The 20724-nt window shown below is 39.7% G+C and overlaps 1 protein-coding gene across 1 annotated transcript in view; it reads right to left on the minus strand.

The window, feature by feature from the left end:
• SGSM1 (small G protein signaling modulator 1) overlaps positions 1–20724 on the minus strand; it is a 218074-nt gene that overhangs the window by 110838 nt on the left and 86512 nt on the right. The window contains exon 3 of the mRNA XM_063454650.1: positions 16095–16170. Within this exon, the coding sequence (XP_063310720.1) occupies positions 16095–16170 (76 nt within the window). The remainder of the gene's footprint in view (positions 1–16094; positions 16171–20724) is intronic.

A 20724-nucleotide genomic window follows, 5' to 3' on the forward strand; every position in this document is an offset into this window, starting at 1 on the left:
GGAAAGAGGTAGATGGAGCTTGGAGGGGGAGATGGAGGTGAAGCTGGGGGGGGGGGGGAGAAAGGGAAATAGATCTAGGAGGGAGAGATGGAGCTGGGGGAGAGAGAGAGATGGAGTTTAATGGGAAAATCCAACAGTCACTCAACTTACTTTAGTGGATTTATGCATATATATGGACATGTAAATGAATACATGCCTATTATATTAATATGATAAGTGTGTATACTATATACAAAATTATTATTATATAACACTTGAATTAATATATATGTATATACTGCAGCCCTACACATTACAACCCTATACACCCACTAAATCGCCTATACCCACACTCAATACATCCTGGCAGGCGGGACAGGGACAGCACTGACTGCAGCTATAAGTGCCTGTAAGATGGTGGTGAAATGGGGAGTGGACTTAAGCGCTGTAAGGGGCCCCAAACATTTCTGATTGCAACCCTGCTAGTCACAGCAAGCTGCATAGGGATTATAGGAAGGGGATTTTCTAGGAGACAGCATTATTTAAAGTGCAAAATAGAGGTGGCAAGGAATAAATAGCAAAACAGGCTGTCTTTTTATTTGTCTATTTTTGTGATACGAGCAAATTTAGACAATATAAATCTAGATGAACTCATCTTTTTAAAAGGATTTTGTGATGGAACACAGACACGGAGTACCATGCCCACTTGCTTGCCTGCTGTTGTTTACAGGTCCCCATGGGGATCGCCCTATCTACTCCAAAAGGAGCCTAATCACTGACCGGGGGAAGATGGCTATCTGTAAACCATCTCCCTCCAGCCTGAGACTGAGGGACTTGTTCTGAATAGAATGGAGACCTCCTGCGGGGGTCTGTGTATAAATTGGCTGTACCAATAAAGCATTTCAGTTAGACTCCCAGAGCTATGTGTCGTCCAGTTACTGGGGGAGAAGAAAAGGGTTAATCACTGTCCCTAGCATGCTCCAGGACGGAGAGGCTCCAGGACCCCAGTCAAGCCACGGCAACTGGGGGCAGAAGTGCTGAGGTTTTTCCCTTGCTCCAGCTAGGAAGCGGTCCCTGGTGGAGGTACCCAGCCGGGGTACAAGGGGCTCCGCCACAGAATCTTTTTTTTTTTTTTTTTAAAGCAAAACTGCAGCCAGTGTTCACAAAGGAAAACCTTAAGATGAGTGACCAACAGCTTCTTCTCAGGGGTGTTATCTGTTGTAGTTCTTATATTCCTATATTAATGGCATAATATCATGCTGATATTTCAAAAGAGGGTTGATGAATGCCAAACCTATCAAGTAATAACAAGCTCTTTGGCCTTTATATGAGATTATTTAAATAAGGAAAGATAAAATGAATTTCTGCAAAGTTATTTGCAGTAAAAAATATTTTTTTGTGGGCAAATAATAATTTTAATTAGTAACCAAAAAAAAAATAAAAAAATACAACGGACAAAATAAATGAGCTCTCATGTAATTAAACAAGTAATCTTAATTGTGCAATATTTCCAAAGTAGTTTATTATTTTTATATTTTATATATTTATTTTTATCTTTATTACTGCTGGAGACATTGATATAAGGACAAAGTATCCAAATTCTATATTCCCTAGTCAATTGTAGAAGCACTTCCTTATTTACCCACACTTAATGCAGCTTTGAATAAACAACAAGATGGAAATATATGACCAATAAGTGTAGATTATGCTAACGTAGTGTTCTAATAATCGTAATTTTAGTAATGACAGGAGGCGAGTATTTTGCATTGACTTTCTTTACTTAAAATTCCAGCAGTAACAAGTCAATCAAAAAACTTTAACCAATCAGAAATAACCGTCATCACAGATAAACGGTAGGACAGCCCTTAATTCTCCTTCTTTCTTTAGTGTGAACGTAGATAGTCCCTTTTAACTGGAAACAGAAAACTATAGAAACTTGAGCATCCTGATAACTCTGAACTGTAAAGAATTGTTGAGGGAATTACATTCCGCTTGTAGTCGATGGAAGTATTCATACTAAAAAGAAGGAGAAATAAGTGAAAGGTATTGGTAACGACCGTGATTCCACATCTCACTCTTGTACATACATACATATTATAATCGTCTATAAATTGAATAATATGAAACGAATATGAAATATGAAAGAGTTATTCAGGATATAACATCATAAATATCATATCAAACCCTCCTGAATTGTCATTAACTACATTCTAGAGAAAGGACTATAAATTATAGCAGAAGTTAGTACATAGATAAGAGTAGTACAAAATACAGATAAAAGGGGAGGGAAACATAAAAGGGGGGGGGGGGAGAAATACTCGCCTCCTGTCATTACTAAAATTAAGATTATTAGTACACTACGTTAGCATAATCTACAATTTTACCACATGACAGGAGGCTTCATATTTTGGATTTTTTAACACTATACGATTAGTGAAAAAGAAGTCTAAGAGGAAAGATGGAAATAAAAAATCCAAAAGCTGGCCAGACTGCAGATGGCAAAGGAGCCTGCTATCTGTTCCAGGCAGTTGATGTGCAATTCCTCTTCCTCGAGTATGCAGGGTCCTCCTGTGGATGATCCCGCACAATGGTGGTCCATAGCCACATAGGCTGGCATCCAACTTCACCACGAAATCCTGTGTGGAACTAAAAATGTCTTTCCCATTCCAGACTTGTCGGTTGGAGAAGCCACCAACAGAGCTCCGTGTGTCTCTCATTCGTGAGAAAGATCGTCTGGTCGTATGAGATTCCGGATCGCAGATAGTGTGCCTTCAGTCGTTGCATGGCTCAGTAGCAAAGAGGATCTTGGTAAATAGCCTGTATGGAAGTGGAGAGTAGTCCCATGACTTGAGCGAGGAGACGAAGTTGGATGTGATCCATATTCAGTATCTGCTGAATCTCTTTCAGGGTTAGCCAAAGTATGCATGAGGTGGAGTCGATTTCTAACCCCAAAAATTGGTCGAATTACGACGGTTTCATCACTGATTTGTCGTGATTTACCACAAAACCCAAGGTTCTACCAAAAGGTCGTTTGAGATCGTAGTCTTGAAACCATGTTGTAATAGAGTAGTAAATCATCCAAATAGATTATGCCTCGCATCCCCAGTGATCGTAGGCTAGTCATGACCGGTTTCAGCAGCTTCGTGAAGCACCATGAAGCCAAGGTGAGTCTGAAAGTTAGGCAGTTGAACTGGCATGCCTGGTCGTGCCAACGGAATCTTTGGCATGACTGTGCTACTGGTACTGAGAGGTATCCCTGGGGTCCAGTCGAGTGAACCAATCATCTTTGAGGAGCAGATCTCAAAGTAGGTGGATCTCGTAGGTTGATGACCGGTCAAAGAAGGTTGATGACCGGACAGAATTCTCCTGTTTTCTTTTGCACCAGAAAATGTTGCTGAAGAAACCATCCTTGTCTTATTGAACTGCGCCTTTGGTAAAGAGAGGTCAGATTTCTTTCCTACCATTTAGGGTGTAACTGTCAGGATCATCATTGTGCTTTGCACAATATTGTGTATTTGGGTCTGGCTGGGATCGAACCTGAGTTTCCTGCATCCCAGTCAGGATCCTTACATTGGGCTCCACGCATCTTTGACTGTTTCTAGATGGTCTTGGTATCCTGTAGTCTGATAGTTTCACTGCTGTTCTTGGTATCCTGTAGTTTGGTTTCACTGCTGTTCATCTGACTCCTGGTTTTTATCTCCTGCTCGTCTACTGTTTTTGCCTGATTGCCGCCAGCCCTGACTTCTGATTCTGTTACCGACTACTCTTCTGGATTTCCCTTGTCTGTACTGCGTTCCAGGAAGCACTGGTTATTTCAGCCCCAGTGCACTGTGTCACAGCCTTGGGGATTTCTGTCCTGAGTCCCCTCGGTCTGTGCCGAATTGCAAAGGGTGCCTTAACTCTGCCTGCCGGACTCCCACTCCAGGTAAGATCCCTGACAGTAACTTGATTGTGCATTCTTAACCCCGAAGTGCATAACTTTGCATTTTTCTATGTTAAATTTCATCTGCCATTTTAGTGCCCAGTCCCCCAATCTATCCAAATCCCTCTGCAGCAAGGCAATATCCTGCTCACATTTTATTACTTTACAAAGTTTTGTGTCATCTGCAAACACTGATACATGGCTTTCAATGCCCATTTCAAGATCATTTATGAATATGTTAAATAGAAGCGGTCCCAAAACAGAACCCTGAGGGACACCACTTACCACTTTTGTCCAGCTTGAAAATTTACCATTTATGACAACTCGTTGTACTCTATCCTTAAGCCAATGTTCTACCCAAGAACAAGAATATTCATCTAGACCAATTTCTTTTAGTTTGAAGACTAACCTATTGTGAGGAACGGTATCAAATGCCTTGGCAAAATCCAAGTAGATCACATCCACTGCAACACCCTGATCTATATTTCTACTTACTTCTTCGTAGAATGCAATTAGGTTAGTTTGACATGACCTATGTTTCATAAAACCATGCTGATTATTGCTAATAACACAGTTCTTCCCAATAAATTCCTGAATATTATCCCTTAATAGCCGTTCAAATAATTTCCCAGTCACAGAAGTTAAGCTCACAGGTCTATAATTTCCAGGCAAGGATTTTGAACCCTTTTTAAATATAGGAACAACATCTGAGGGCTCAGACACCTCGCCGGTCATATTGAGCGGCTTATTATAAAAGGGGATGATACCCTTGTAAATTATGGGGAGACATTAAGAGACTCCAATAGCCAAAGGGGAGAACACCTAAGTCCCCAGTGGGGAGGTACCGTATATACGTGGGTAATTGTAATCCTTGTTTGTCTCACGTATTTAGTTCCAGGAATGATGTTTGGTAGGTACCGCAGTTGGGGTTTTACCCCTAGTGCTCATGTAGGGCCAGGCCCATAGAGCGAATCTGTAGGGCATGTGGGTTTACCACTTACCAGTAACAGGGGGTTCACCCCTGCGTACAGCTGTAGCAAGCAGTCTGCACCCCAAGCATATCCAGCACATACACAGAAATTGACTGTAAGGTTAATAGTCTGGCATGAATTTGTAAGCAACAATTAGCCAGCATTAGTTGTATAGAGTGGAGATTAATCCTTTTGTAATATATCCTGTGCCAGCATATAGTAATTGTCCATACAGAATGTAATTATATATAGATAGACATCATTGTGCAGCAGAAAAACTTGTATATTGGTTACAAGTTCACCTTGTATGATAGGTCTTGTGTGCCTGAATGTGCTGGGAGTGACAGGTGGTGTCTCCACTTGCGGTTAGTTGCAGGCCGGATTACGAGTGCCTGTGAGAAAAACAAAATGGCGTTGAGAATCTCTCGATCTTGTGAGATCCGAGATGGCCGCTGCGAGCAAAGACCGGGCGGGAAGAACTCCCGCAGGTCCGAGAGTGAGTGCCGCGTTTGAGAAGCCCACACAGCCCCAGAAGTTAGTATGATAGTCTGAGAGGCCCCCTATGTCCAAAAAATGCTGCAGGTCGATGTCGGCCATGACCAGATAGCATACAGAGACAGATTGGAGAGGAAGAGGCCAGGGAGCCACACAAACAGATATAGGCTGACAGGGAATGCACAAACTCAATATAAAGCTGTTAGATATTAAGTACAGGAGTAAAGCCAAATAGAGTAGGTGAAGCAACCCTATAGTGACAGCATGAAGTAACTAGAAAAGCTACAATTTCTGGGGAAATTGTGTGAAGTGTTCTTGCCTCCACCAGTAGTCTACAACTGGAGTGGGCGGAGTAACTGTTATTATTTATTTATATAGCACATTTAATTGCAATGTTGTTGCCCAAAGTGCTTCACAGTTACATTAAAACATACAGTTATAAAAACATTAGCAGGTGTAAAAGGCTTTGTCTATGACATCACTTGCTGCTGCAGCATGGCACAGGTCAGAGTATTTTTGCGGTTGCCATCTTCAAACGGTCGTATTTTAAAAACTATAAATCCTACAGTGAAGAGCTTTATATTGTGAGAATCACAAGACCCAGACCTACATTTTGGTGCATAGTATGTCTCTAAGATATTAACAATGAAGGCACAGTCGCAGTTTAGAAATTGCCCTTCAAATGTGAGCTTTGCAGAGTGGAGTTTCAATGAATGTCAATGGACTGCGTGAGTTGCAAACAAATGGTCATATTGTGAAAACTATAAGGACTATGGCTTAGCTGTGGACATTTCTAGTGGCAGCAGGGATAGCTGAACGTTTTGATATAAGATTTGTGTAGGTGGGCCTTAACATGAGGGAGTGGTGGCAGTTTAGAAATCATGTCCTGATTTTTCTGCTTTTGCCAGCTCCCACTCTAGCTTTGCCATTCATTCCTATGGGACAAATGTCACCACAAGAACGACGATATTCCGAGAACCATTCGGCGAAACGTTCCACAAAGTAATAGCAATCCGATCGGGAACAATCTGCACGTTTTGGTATATTTTTGTCTATGTAGTGCAAAAACTGTGGGAGGAGTTAGGGTGGCAAATTTGGCTATAATAAGAATAAGAATAATAATAATAACTAGAAAAGCTACAATTTCTGGGGAAATTGTGTGAAGTGTTCTTGCCTCCACCAGTAGTCTACAACTGGAGTGGGCGGAGTAACTGTTATCATTTATATAACACATTTAATTGCAACGTTGTTGCCCAAAGTGCTTCACAGTTACATTAAAATGTACAGTTATAAAAACATTAGCAGGTGTAAAAGGCTTTGTCTATGACATCACTTGCTGCTGCAGCCTTGCACAGGTCAGAGTATTTTTGCGGTTGCCATCTTCAAACGGTCGTGTTTTAAAAACTATAAATCCTACAGTGAAGAGCTTTATATTGTGAGAATCACAAGACCCAGACCTACATTTCGATGTATAGTATGTCTCTGAGGTATTAACAATGAAGGCACAGTCGCAGTTTAGAAATTGCCCTTCAAATGTGAGCTTTGCAGAGTGCAGTTTCAATGAATGTCAATGGACGGCGTGAGTTGCAAACAAATGGTCATATTGTGAAAACGATCAGGACTATGGCTTAGCTGTGGACATTTTTAGTGGCAGCAGGGATAGCTGAATGTTTTGATATAAGATTTGTGTAGGTGGGCCTGAAAATGAGGGAGTGGTGGCAGTTTAGAAATCATGTCCTGATTTTTCAGCTTTTGCCAGCTCCCACTCTAGCTTTGCCATTCATTCCTATGGGACAAATTGCGCCACAAGAACGACGATATTCCGTGAACCATTCGGCGAAACGTTCCACAAAGTAATAGCAATCCGATCGGGAACAATCTGCACGTTTTGGTAAATTTTCGTCTATGTAGTGTAAAATTTGGCTATAATAATAATATATATGTGAGATAACAGTAAGTGGTCTTGCTATGCAAGAACACTTAATAATATATTTGTGAGATAACATTAAGTGGTCTTGCTATGCAAGAACACTTAATAATAATATATATGTGAGATAACATTAAGTGGTCTTGCTATGCAAGAACACTTAATAATAATATATATGTGAGATAACAGTAAGTGGTCTTGCTATGCAAGAACACTTAATAATAATATATATGTGAGATAACAGTAAGTGGTCTTGCTATGCAAGAACACTTAATAATAATATATATGTGAGATAACAGTAAGTGGTCTTGCTATGCAAGAACACTTAATAATATATATGTGAGATAACATTAAGTGGTCTTGCTATGCAAGAACACTTAACTAACAGTAAAGAAAACAGTCAGGTTAGGATTGAATAATAGTAACAAGCCAATTAGCATATACTCTGACAGTAAAACAGGTATAGGCTGACAGAGAAGGCACAAACACAATATAAGGTTGTTAGATAGTAAGTACAAGCCAAAAGAATAGGTTTACCAACCCTAAAGAGACAGTTTGAAGTAACTAACAGTACATAAAACTGTCATATTAGAATTATATACAAGTGACAAGCTAAGAAGCATATACTCTGACCTGTTCCTGCAGGAGCAGCAAAGAAAGAGGGAGAATTAGGGGCTGTCCTACCTTAGATCTGTGATGACTGTTGTTTTCTGATTGGTTAAAGTTTTTTGATTGACTTGTTGCCTGGGGAAAATAATTTCCACCACTAAATCATATTAGTAATGGTCGCAGGGCTGTAGAGGGTGCAAGGGTTAATAGTGACTGTAGTGCTTGCAGTGGATAAATCAGGGCTGTAGTGGGTGCAGGGTGGATGGGGGCTATAGGGTGTAATAATAATAGGGGCTGTACTGGGTGCAGGGGATAATTAGGGCTGTAGTGGGTACAGGTGGTAGTAAGTGCAGGGAGTAACATTGGTCTATAGTGAATATAGGGTGTAAATGGGGCTCTAGTGGTTATAGGGGTTAATAGGGACTGTAGTGGGTGCATGGGTTAGGGGCTGTAGAGGTTGAAGTGGAGGTATGGGCTTTTGTGGATGCAGAGCTATATGGGGCAATAGGGGCTGTAATTGGAGAAGAGTAAAATGGGCTGTAGTGGATGCAGGATGGGGCTGAAGGGTCTGTAGTGGATGCAGGATGGGTCTGAAGGGTCTGTAGTGGTTGCAGGCGGTAGGGGCTGTAGTGAATGTAGGGAAGATAAGAGCTATAGGAGTTAATATAGGCTATAGTGAGTGCAGGGGCTGTAATGGGTGTATGGGAGATAGCGCCTATATGGGTTAATATAATAGATATAATAGAAGCAGTAGTGGGTGCGGATCGCCCCTCCCCCCTGTGTCTTTTTATTCTCAATCCTCTCAGCAGCATGTAATTGTAGCCATCACAGAGCTGTTTTCTCCTGCAGGTAGCCCTGCACCTACCTACATTTGACACACGCTGTGGGAGTCCTCTGGATGTGTGTAGAGAGAGAAATGGATGTGATGTCACTCCCCTGTCTCCTGTTCCACACACAGCACCCCCTGTAAGAGACTGAAAAAGAGACCTGGCAGGGAGAACACAAGCTGTCAGGTTTTGATCTACATGAAGAAAAGTCTGCTGGATTACACTCATAGAAGTTTGTTGGAGGGACACACACGGGGGGTGGCAACAAATGTTCTGGGGGTCTGGGGGGCAGCTTCCACCCTGTAGCGACCATACAATAGTCACATAATAATAAGATATAAAAACACTCTTTATTACCTGTGGGGACTGCATAGCTTGTATAATATAGGCACATAATGTAATTTCATTGCAGTCGTTCACATGCTAGTTTGTTATGTCCATGATCTAATATTACTTCTACTCTACTTTACACAAGTTTCCTGGAAGAATGTCCTGTTTGTTCAAGGGATGCACACTCCAACATAGAACTACATATGTTGGTGCATGGCTCTTACAGCTGACATCAGGATTGATGATGAGAGGACGTGGTCTGGGTGCATAAGAGTCCCTTTAAGCTAGATGGTGTTCATTTTTTTTAGTCAAGGACCCAAATTATGTATTTGGCGACTGGTGAGCCATTTATTAGCAATACAAAAGCTCAGCGATCCATTCTTCCCATTAAAAAAACCTTGTGAAAAACACCTTCCCTATAACATATTTGGGGAAAGCATTTCAGTTAAAGAAGTTATTGTGAGCAGCTGCCTAGCACCTGATTAATACATTGTGTCTGTTCCACCCATATACATAATGCATTAAAATAGTTAAAAGGAAAAAAAAATTAAAAATTAAAAAAAAAAAGATACGTTCCTTGAAAGTTCTTACAGTCGCTGCAAATCACCAGGCAAGTAGCAATAAATCCTACCTAGACCAGGAAGTGAGTATTCTGGTCAGTAGCCTCTCATTGTGCTCTACAGGTTTGAACTTAATTCATAAATCAATAGAGACCTTTTGGATATATTACGGACCTCATCAATAGTTCTACTTATCAGTACAGATTCAGATAACTGTTTGATAGAAGCCGTAATGCAGCCGCTGCTAGCTCATTGAGAGCTCAGATGACAGATTTGTGAAGACTGTGAGCTATACACTATTGTGCAACTGTGCATATGTGGCTCAAGCTTTCGTACTCAGTCAATCAGGGGAGGTGAGGAACTGAGCAGGTGTGTGCCCATGTAGCAGTCCTGGACAGCTTATTACTTCTTTAGTGTCATAGTGCCCAGTAGCCATGTATGTAACAGCCAAATAAGTATTAGAGGGGAAAATAAAATCACTGTTCATATACATGGAAAACACACAACATACATCACTTGCTACGTACAAACAAAATCAAAGTAAGTGAACTATATAGACGCATCCTTAAAACAAGCCCATCTTTCTCAGTTTCAGAGACTATTCAAAAATCATAAGTATGTGTAGTCAGAAAACACAAGAAAGTCTTGAACTATGTAATTCTTCAATTTGCTAAAGAAAGGACCAGTTTGAATACCCAGCATAACCAGTTGATTAAAAGAATATTCTTGATATACACAAATCCTGTGAGGAGAGAGGCAAAAAAATAAAGCATAGCTGTATCATTATTTGCACATATTTATGTCTTTATACCCATGATAGCTAAAAAAAAAGTGCTAAATGCATTCAAAAAGGATGTATCCAATTTGGTAGCTAAGAAACCACACCTTCAATCATCAGATGTTTGTTGGTCATGGATAACACTCAAGGACAGGCAGTGCTTATGGGTAATGTGATTCCTCTAAAACAGCACTGGGAGAAACATTATTACCTATACGGCTAACTCAGAATCTGCACCATAAATGGCTACTGATTGCTTAATTCCGTTTGACTCTCTGACTATTGTGTTCCACTATCTGATGTAGCAGCAGTTTTGTAAGATGTCTGAAGAGTTAACAAAAACATAATTTTCCATTGACTGACTTAATTACATTACAGACACTAGATTCAGTAGCGTACTAAGGGGAGGGGAGGGGGGAGGAGGGGACACTCATTAGGGGGTTGCCATTCAAGGTCAGACTGAGTGGCAATGTGGTCCAAGGGGTGCGATCTCTGGGAGACCAGTAGGAGGGGAGCGCACTGTATTGCAACACTCCTGGTAGATATCAGACAACAGATAGAAGCAGAAATTACGGTATAATAGTTGTATTTCCAGACATGTACAGTGTGAACGATTATGTGAAAAACCATTGGGGTACAGAACAGAGTGCGGCTGCATTCATAAACAGGCATAGTAATAGCTAGTCAAGCTGAGCAAGGGCTAATGGCTACATGAAATTCAGCAGCGAGAATTGCAGATGCATAAGTCCCAATATACACATGCAATGGGGCTGCACTGGGATGCGAGGCCGGAAAGCACAAGGTTGGCAAGCATAGAGTCCAAAAGACGGAAGCTTCCCGGATGTGATGTGGGGCACACTTCCAGCTTCAGGCCAGATTGCAGCATCTTAAAGCCACAGACTTGGGAGCCCAGTGTTATCAAATCCTACCTCGGAGTGGGGAAACAGAGGGCCTTGATGTTTCTGCACCACCAGTTGTGGTAGGTCCTCTGTCTTGGTAGGTGATGCCTCGTGGTCTTACCCCCTTTGGCCCTCGGCCAAGGCAGTCTAGCAGTTGTGAGTTTCCACGGGTGAAGAGCAGTTGTCCAGAGGAGGTACCCTCATCGACCTGGCCCCCGCTCTCGCAGAACTCCATTCGCGGTTGAGAATGAAATGCCGTCTGACATGCCATCAGGGTAGCCAAAAAGTTATCGAAGTATTCTTCCAGCCACTGTCGGCCGCTACTCTCGATCTGGTCTTGCTTGGCCGCATATACGGTTCTCTGTCTCTGCAAGGTACTCAGGTGCACCGATTAAGATCTGGTAACCTCTCTGCTCCCCCAAAACACAGTTTAAGGCACTTAGTGAGTTAGCTTTTTTATCAAATTTGGTAATATTATGTGGAGAGCTTACCAGCCATGCGTCCGCTTATGGCGGTCAAGCCCCACATCCCCATATATATTTTTATAATGCTAACATATCCCCTCTGAGGCGCCCTTTTTCTAAACTAAACAGATTTAAATTTGTTTCTTCATAACTAAAATGTTATATTCCTTTTATTAAATTTGTAGCCCACATCTGCATTTTTTCTAGTGCCATAATGTCCTTCTTTAGAACAGGTGCCCAAAATTGCACAGCATATTCAAGGTGTAGACTTACCATGGAAACAGTGCATTTCAAATGCAATCTTTACTCATTTGCTTATTCCATACTCAAATGTTTAAGGTTACACTGAGATATTGTTATTCCTTTTCCTGCAGACAATCAGGAAAGATGGCATCACCCTGCCATAAATCCCAAGTGGCCCAGATCCAGATGGACAGTTATGGATTTCTTCACTTATGTCTTTCTTCTGGGACACCAACAAAAGTCAAAAACGAAAATGCACAAAACACACATGAAGGGCTGGCCTGCTTAATTAACACTATACCAGTTCATTTAATTGATGTGCCCCTGTTTATTTAACTTTCAATGTAAAACATTACAATTTCAGCCGCTACAGGCACTTCCTGCCCCCTAAAAGAGTTTTACTCAGTGAAAAGATGTTGGGCATCCTCACACAATGCATGAGGACGTCTAACGTCTTCAAATACTCCATAGGAAAGCATTGATTCAATGCTTTCCCATGGGAAAGATTTAATGCGTGCACAGCATGCCACGCAAATGCACGTTAAATCAGACCAGCTCAGTAACATCACGGGTGGAACAGATTAATAAAATACACTTTAGTTCATTTAGCACTAACCCTATTCATATATTAGTAGCCAAGCATCAGGCATGAGGAGTCAGATATCAGGCAACATATTTCAACCACAAATAAAAATACAACAATACCAAGAACTTTGAAACATCCATGTCAAAAAGGTATAATAACAAAAATTTTAAAGAAACAATATCCATTAAATATAATACACTTTATGTAAAAAGCCTTAAGAAAAAAAACCCACAAAGTGCCCACTAACTAGTAAACCGTTTAGTGTTTTAACCAACTGCCAAAATATTGACATAAGTAAAAAAAACAACAACACACAATTATCGGCTAACGACACTAATTGGTATCCAAGTGTAGCCAAAAATAACAGCAAATCGCATGATAGGTAGATACACATTAAGTCCTGGGCAGTTACGGGCTGTCAAATAGTAGTATCAAAAATGTAAGGAAGACAAGGTAAAAGTAGGGAAAAACACAGGAGGGGGGGGGGGGGGGGGGGGAGAAAGGGTCCTTCCTCTCACTTCCACCTAACCTGTGCCTTCAAGGGCACCTAATCACATATTCCCCTAGACTGTCTGTTTCCTAAGGCTAAGATAGTAATGGTCCGTGATAATTAACGTAAATTAAATAACAAATAATAAGCAGTAAAAAAAAAAGTTAAATCTCTCATTCAACCTTCTAAACTCATTGCTCTCTGCTCCAAAAGTACCTAAAGTACCTCCTTCTAAACTCCCTCCTACCTCCTTTTAAATTCCATCTTCCCTCCTCCTCCTTCTTTCTGAACTGCATCCTCCCTACTTCTAAACTCCACCATGCCTCAGATTTTGGATTTCAGTAGACTCGTGCACAGGAAAAAAAATGTGCTTGTTTTGATAACTTTAGAATTTTGGTTTTAGATTTTAGGTGCTATACAAAATCACAACACAACCCATCAAATAAGTACCACATATGAAATTTTTATTCCTGTTCATATGTTTATCTAGTACAGACTGTCATGTTTATTTTTGATATATTATGCTTGTAAATATATATTTAAAAAAACAAAACTGTTGAGCTGGTTCTATGTAAAGATCTGAACATGTAACATGGGCACACAATCCATCAAATATCAAAGCCATCCTTTTATATTTTCTACATATGATGATTTATCTCTGTGCAAGATTTTATATAGTACAAGCTGATGTGTTTATTTTTGACATATGCTTGTGAATGATGCCTTACTGATGCCTGACTCCTGATGGCTGTAGCACGTGCATCTCCCATGTTAAAATTAGTGTAGGATTCACTGATATTGGAGTACTGTGCCGTAGTGATGGGCTTAACACAATATGGCAATATGGTGTAACTGAATCTCCCTATTTCCATATCATAGCTGGTTTTAAATTGCATTGTAAGGTTTGTTTTTGTGTGTATGCCATTTCCTTAATATGTGTTATCCTGATACTTGACAGCTTACTGCCAACACCTGACTCTTGATGCATACCTTCTGATGAAGGGAGGAGGACTGATGGTGTTTTGGCCCATTATTGCACATAAACATTGGTGTTGGTGTAGTAATTATGACAACATTTTAAGATTAATGTTAGTGATAAGATCATGATTCGCATGGCCCTCATCTTGTCTAACCCAACTTTTATTCTAAAATTTCCTGCTAACCTGAATTTTTTTATTTTATTTAATTTGCATTCACACCAAAATCCCAGAAATAAATTCCCAAATAGATTATACGGCATCATTACTTACTAGGTATATATACACCTATATTTTTAAGCTTTTAAACTTGGAATATGTATTGCTTTTAACCTAGCCCCTAATATTAGCATTAATAACAGGATTAGTATACCAATCATGAAAAATTTGACTTCTTCGCCGAGACAGACTGCACAGAAATAGCAGTATGAATTCTTTCACTTCACAGTCTTGTCCATTTGTAGGTTAGGATTGGTGCAAGGCATACGTTTTAGGTGTGCTATCACACTGCCAAGCATTCCCAATCCCATCCACTAACATTCATCTCGAATGACATTTCTATCATCATACTACAGAGTCACATAGATAGTTCATATCAAAATATGCTTGTGCTTTTCAGAGCAGTAAATATTTAGCCCAGCAAAGCTTTCTGTAACAAAGACCTTACTTTGTTGTTCCAGAAAGCAGTCATGAGCAGGGAACATGAAAACAAGCAGCGAGAAAATATTAAAAAGGTAATTTGTTCCACTGCCTACTCCTGAAACAGATGTAACAATCTGTGATGGTTTAGTGCTTCATCCAGAGGACATTTCAAGCTTTCTAGCAAATAATAGAAATAAATTGCCAACAGCAGTCTATTTCTTCTTACTATGGTATAAAATCTCAGCAGGCTATGTGTTTAACTATCAGACAGATCCTGTGACCAACTACATGAAAGGAGGAGGAGGATTTTTACTCAATTTCCATCATTGAAAGGGAAACCATTATAGAAGCAATATTGTAATATTAGATAAAGAACGAATATCTGCTGTGATGTAGTCCTAGCATGGGATTAGATGGAAAGTAACATATTATTCAAAGTGAGGTTAGAAGTATAATATCGCTGTTATTTCCTACCATAAACCCATTTCTGATTTTGTCACATGCAGGGAGCTTGTGCGCTGCTGAGACGATATTTAAATAGTAGAGAAGTACCTCTGTAACCATTGTGAGTTTTGTAATCTTATTACAGTGACAAAGATCTATTAGTAGTCACATCTCCTCACACAAATTTACAAGAAACCAATGTCTTCCAAATCAGTTTTCAGGTCCATCTCGATAGCATGTCAGAGTACATTAATTTCACATCGTTTGTAATAACGAAAGATAATTTACTTTAAAATGATTTCAGAACGCCAAGCGTATTAATGTGATGGGCAAATAGCTAGTATTTATTTAGCCTTGCTCCACTAGCGTCTCTGTTCTGTTACAATGTCCTTCAAAACTGATAAGCAGATGCTTTTTTCCCCCCTCTTTAAATAGATATTAAACAAGAAAAATGGACACAAACTAGTAACAAATATCTAAGTACATAAACTTACTTTTGTAATACAGAATAGGCTAAATTTGTATCATTAGAAATTGAAAAATTATTTTGCATAAGACAGACATACAACAAACAGAATATTTGTTCAAGCGGTACGGCCATATGTTAAAGCATATACAAAAAATAATAATGATATTTTCCATAGATGGTTATAATTTTTAACTATAATAGTAAACTAAGATACATGCATTATAATAAGCAACGGTATAGCTGACTAATGGTTATGACTCCGTTATGTCACACATGACAAAGACACAAGATTGGATTATGGGTTTTAGCTAAGAGATGCCTTCACAGACGGTTGAACAATTTTACCTTTATCTTTTTTCAAATATATTTTCCATAGTTAGAGGATGTACAGTGACTGGCTTCACCTTAAAGTGTTTGATGTTCAGCACAAATCTTTTCATGGCTCGGTCATGTTACATAACCCCATTTCCTTTGGAACTTACCACAGAATGAGATAATATGACTGCTGTCTTCATGAACAAATTTCCGGGTAACCGCTTCTTCCATTATCTGCTTTACCTACAGAATATCAACAGAGAAAAACACTCAGATTACTATGAGGAGCAAAGGTACAGGCTTAAAACCTTTGTCTCAACCAAAAATTGCTGATAGACACAAAGTCAACATCCTCAACCTGTCCTCACAATTTATAAATTTTTAAGAGTATAATTAATTACAAATACTCCAGTTAGTTATTAAACATATACCACAACGCTTGTATTACAGTACATTACAATAATGTTCTTGCCAATAAATATAGCATGCATAGATCAAACAAGAGGAAATCTGGAGGGGAGCCTGCACCCTCAAACAACTCATGCTCTTTGGAAAGAGCATTTTTTTTTATCAATTGTGTTAGCAGTTGAGCAAGTACAGATTTGGAGATAAATCTATTTTAAAAAAGGTTTTTCTCCAACCTGTCAATCAATTCTTCTGCATAGACTCCATGCCAAATTTGATTGACAGGAAGAACAGAAGGTATCTCCGACAAGAGGTCTTTGTGCTTTCTAAGCATCCCCATGCAGGGCAAATCAGTGAAGAACGTGGGAGGATCATGGGTCTGTAAGGAGATTGTGGCAGCAGATCAGGTAAGTGCAGGACAGATTTCATTAAAGCCATGCAGTTTACTAGAGGCAAAAGTATATATTATCACTATGAAGTCTATTAGTAAAAAATGCATTACCCAGCTCTTTTTTTTTTTATCTATCTAGTAGAATTTTTAATCTTAAAAGCTATATCCGATATTCTGATGGAGGGATTCGTTACGAACATGGCAAATCTGATCTACCGCAGCTTGAGGCTGTGCTCCTAGACCAGTTCACAGAAGTAGAAAAGTGAATCACAAAAAAACAAACGCTTCCTAAACACTGACAAGACTGTCACAATGATCTTTGGAACAGTACCTAAATTACACAAATTACAAAATTCCCATCTATCCAGCAAAAATAAGTCAAATAACACACTGACCGCAGTCCACTATTTCAAATACTTGGGTATGTGATTAGACCCCAATCTATCTTTTGGTCTCCACATAGAAAAACTTGCATCTAAACTTTATCAAAAACTAGGTGCCCTGTACAGAAACAAATCCTGCCTAAGCAAAAGATTATACAGCAAAAGCCGATGCCAATCATTAATTATGGGGATGTAGTATATGCACTTGCAAACCCACCTTTATAGACTTAATACATTGTATTACTTATTCTGATGATTTGTGCTACAATGTAATTACAGGACCCACCATTGTGACATGCTAAAAGAACTAAACTGGCTGTCACTGGAATTCAGACGCACCCTTCATCTTTCCAGCCTTGTGTTTAAGTGTCATGGTCTTGAGCAGGTCAGATAAGAGACTTTGGCCAGAGTTAACATTAGGTTATTTATTGGTGAGTTTGGACATAATAAAGAAAATAAGAAGAACAGAGGTTTAGGCACGATGCCCCAGACAGGTTATAAAACAGGATACAATTAGACAGAAGCAAATACCTATAGATGAAAATATAGGTTATATAGAAAAACAAGTAAACAGAACAGAACAGTAGATTTTCAGCAATTACAGGGAAAATAGAAGTTTATGGAATCAGCCCCCAATTGGAAGGAACAGTGATAAAGAGGGTAAATAACACCATGTAATAATAATTAGTAGCAAAGTCCAGGTTGGTATAGAGCAGGTCGGTTGTGAGGATCAGGTAGGTATAAAGCAGGTTGGCAAGATAAAGCAGGATAGAAGCGTAGTTCAGGTTGGTATGGAGCAGGTTGGAAATAAAGCTGGATTGTAGAGTAGTTCAGGTTGGTATGGAGCAGGTCGGTTGTGAGGATCAGGTAGGTATATAGGATAGAAGCGTAGTTCAGGTTGGTATGGAGCAGGTTGGAAACAAAGCTGGTTTGTAGAGTAGTTCAGGTTGGTATGGAGCAGGTTGGTAACAAAAGGTTGATAATGTAGATCAGGGTAGTCTCTAATAGGAAGGTAGCAAAGAAGATAAGTCCATAGGTAAGATTACAGGAGCCAGGAAAATAAGTATTTCTGGTTGGCCATTAACTTAATTGTAAAGGCCCTGTGTTGAGTTGGCTGTAGCCTTTTGTAGGAATTGTAATTAGTCAAGGCAGGTGAGGATGATGAAGGTAAGCTCAGACCTAGAAGCTAAGGAGGCCACTAGTGGCCAAACATAGTTAGTGCAGGAACTTGTTATTAAAGAAACAGAAATAAAAGAAACATAATCCTTGGTTGTCAGGATAGAATCCTGACATTAAGATCTTTTCTGGGAAGCTCCCTCTCTACCTGAGCAGCATGCTCTTCCCGGCTGTTCCCACCTTCTATAACCTCCAATCCAGTACCAGCACTTTATTTAGTCTACCTCAATACAAAAAGAAAGCAGCCTGATCCTCCTTTTGGTATAGAGCACCGCAATAATGGAACGACCTCCCGCACACTTTCAAATCTTTCCCAGGCCTAAAATCCTTTAAGAGATCCCTCTCTACATTCCTCAAAACAGAATGCACGTGTTATGGTTGATTATATATTTCCTACCTGTTCTATGTTAAATGTTGTATATATTGTGCATTAATATTGTTTTTGTATTTTATTGTACCCTAATGTAACAATGCAATGTTTTGTGGTCCCAGGACATACTTGAAAACGAGAGAAATCTAAATATATCCTTCCTAGTAAAATATTTTATAAATAAATAAATAATAATGCCATAGTTATTCAATATAAACTCTCTATTTGAGATAGCCAGGTTTAAGTGCACCATGAACACTATTTATAATATGATATTTTGTTGTCTGGGCGGCATAATAAGCATATCATGATTCACCATGAAAAGAGCAGGCTAATTTCTCTCTTCTGTTTCCAGTTTTGATAATGTAATTGGCTAATAATAATGACAGAGTTATGTCATTTGTGACGAACAAGCAGACATTATCTCTGAGGGTTTCCAGTTCAGAGGTGAATTCATAAACGCATCACAAATACAACTGTGAAATGCTTTGGGATACTGCTTTGAGGAAAACAAATTATGATTACAGAGGCGTATACTAGAAGAAATGAGTTTGCAAAAGATGACTAGATAATATGATGAAAACACATTCTACAAATGCACTTCTGAAATCATACTGTTCATTAGGAATATTATAAAGCATGAATGTGCCACTCCTAAAATAGATTCTGCAACTTAAAGGGACACTAGTAGTCATCCAGACCACTTCAGCTCAATGATGTGGTCTGGGTGCCAGGTCCCCCAGGTTTTAACCCTTCAGATGCAAACATAGCAGTTTCACAGAAATTGCTATGTTTACATTTGGGGTTAATCCAGCCTCTAGTGGCTGTCTTCCTGACAGCCACTAGAGGCGCATCTGTGACGCTGGATGAGAATTTCGCATCCATCGCGCAGAGCGTCCGTAGGAAAGCACTGAGAAATGCTTTCCTATTGACACTTTGAATGCGCACGCGGCACTAGCCACGCGTGCGCATTCGGCTCCCTGACGTCGGCGGGGGAGGAGAGGTCACCAACGCAGAGGGAGCCCGGTGGTGGAATAAGGTAAGCTGTTTTAACCCCTTCAGCGCCACGGGAGGGGGACCCTGAGCGTAGGGGCACCCTCAGGGCACTATAGTGTCAGGAAAACCACTTTGTTTTCCTGACACTATAGTGATCCTTTAAGGAAGAGCAAATATTTGTTTATTTTTTATTGATTTATTATAATCATTAGAGGAAAAATAAAGCAATAAAAGGGAGAAAAGCTAAGGCATTTTGATGCAGAAATACATATAAACCATAATCTGTGGAAGCCAGATGGAGTTTTATTAATATGCATACATCATTCAGTCAAATCCCTTTTTTCTGTCTTTCTATTTTTAGTGACTAAAGCGCACAGTATGGTTTTAATCCTGAAAGATAGTTTTATAAACCTCATCATCCACAAGTCAAGCTCATCTAATACAAGTGGGACATTAATGATGATTGTTTTGGAAATAATCAGAAAAATATCACATACAAAGAGTATAACACATGACCTGCATTTTAAAATAAATAACAACATGCATTGATATTCATTTGTGCATGTGTATGCGTTGATATTCATTTGTGCATGTGTATGCGTTAAGGCTGAAACGTTTGAATAACATTTACAATCAATTATGCCAGTTCATTTTTGTATTACTCCAAACACCCTCTCCCCATACAATTGGGTATGGTTTGTATATTACAGGTGTGCTACTCTTGTCAGCCTTCATAAATGAGGCAATGATTCTGATGTTACATATATGGATCTTAACTGTCCCAGACTATTCTACCATCTTGCTCTCATGAGAAATGCCTCTAAGTTTTAGTTTTTCTCTATCATGTCCACTCGGAGTGTAAATGGTTTCTGTGTAGATGGTAGTTGTTGTATGGTTTCTATGACTGAGGACCCTGGTGAAGAGCCAGGATATCTTCCTCTGTTGCCTGGAGTCGGTCCCTCATCACCTGCATGTCTGCCTTTTTTTAAACCAGAAATTGCGATGGATGCGAAATTCTCATCCAGCGTCACAGATGCGCCTCTAGTGGCTGTCAGGAAGACAGCCACTAGAGGCTG

This window comes from Pelobates fuscus, chromosome 5 (genome assembly GCF_036172605.1).
Source record: "Pelobates fuscus isolate aPelFus1 chromosome 5, aPelFus1.pri, whole genome shotgun sequence".
In the NCBI taxonomy this organism is placed as follows: Eukaryota; Metazoa; Chordata; class Amphibia; order Anura; family Pelobatidae; genus Pelobates; species Pelobates fuscus.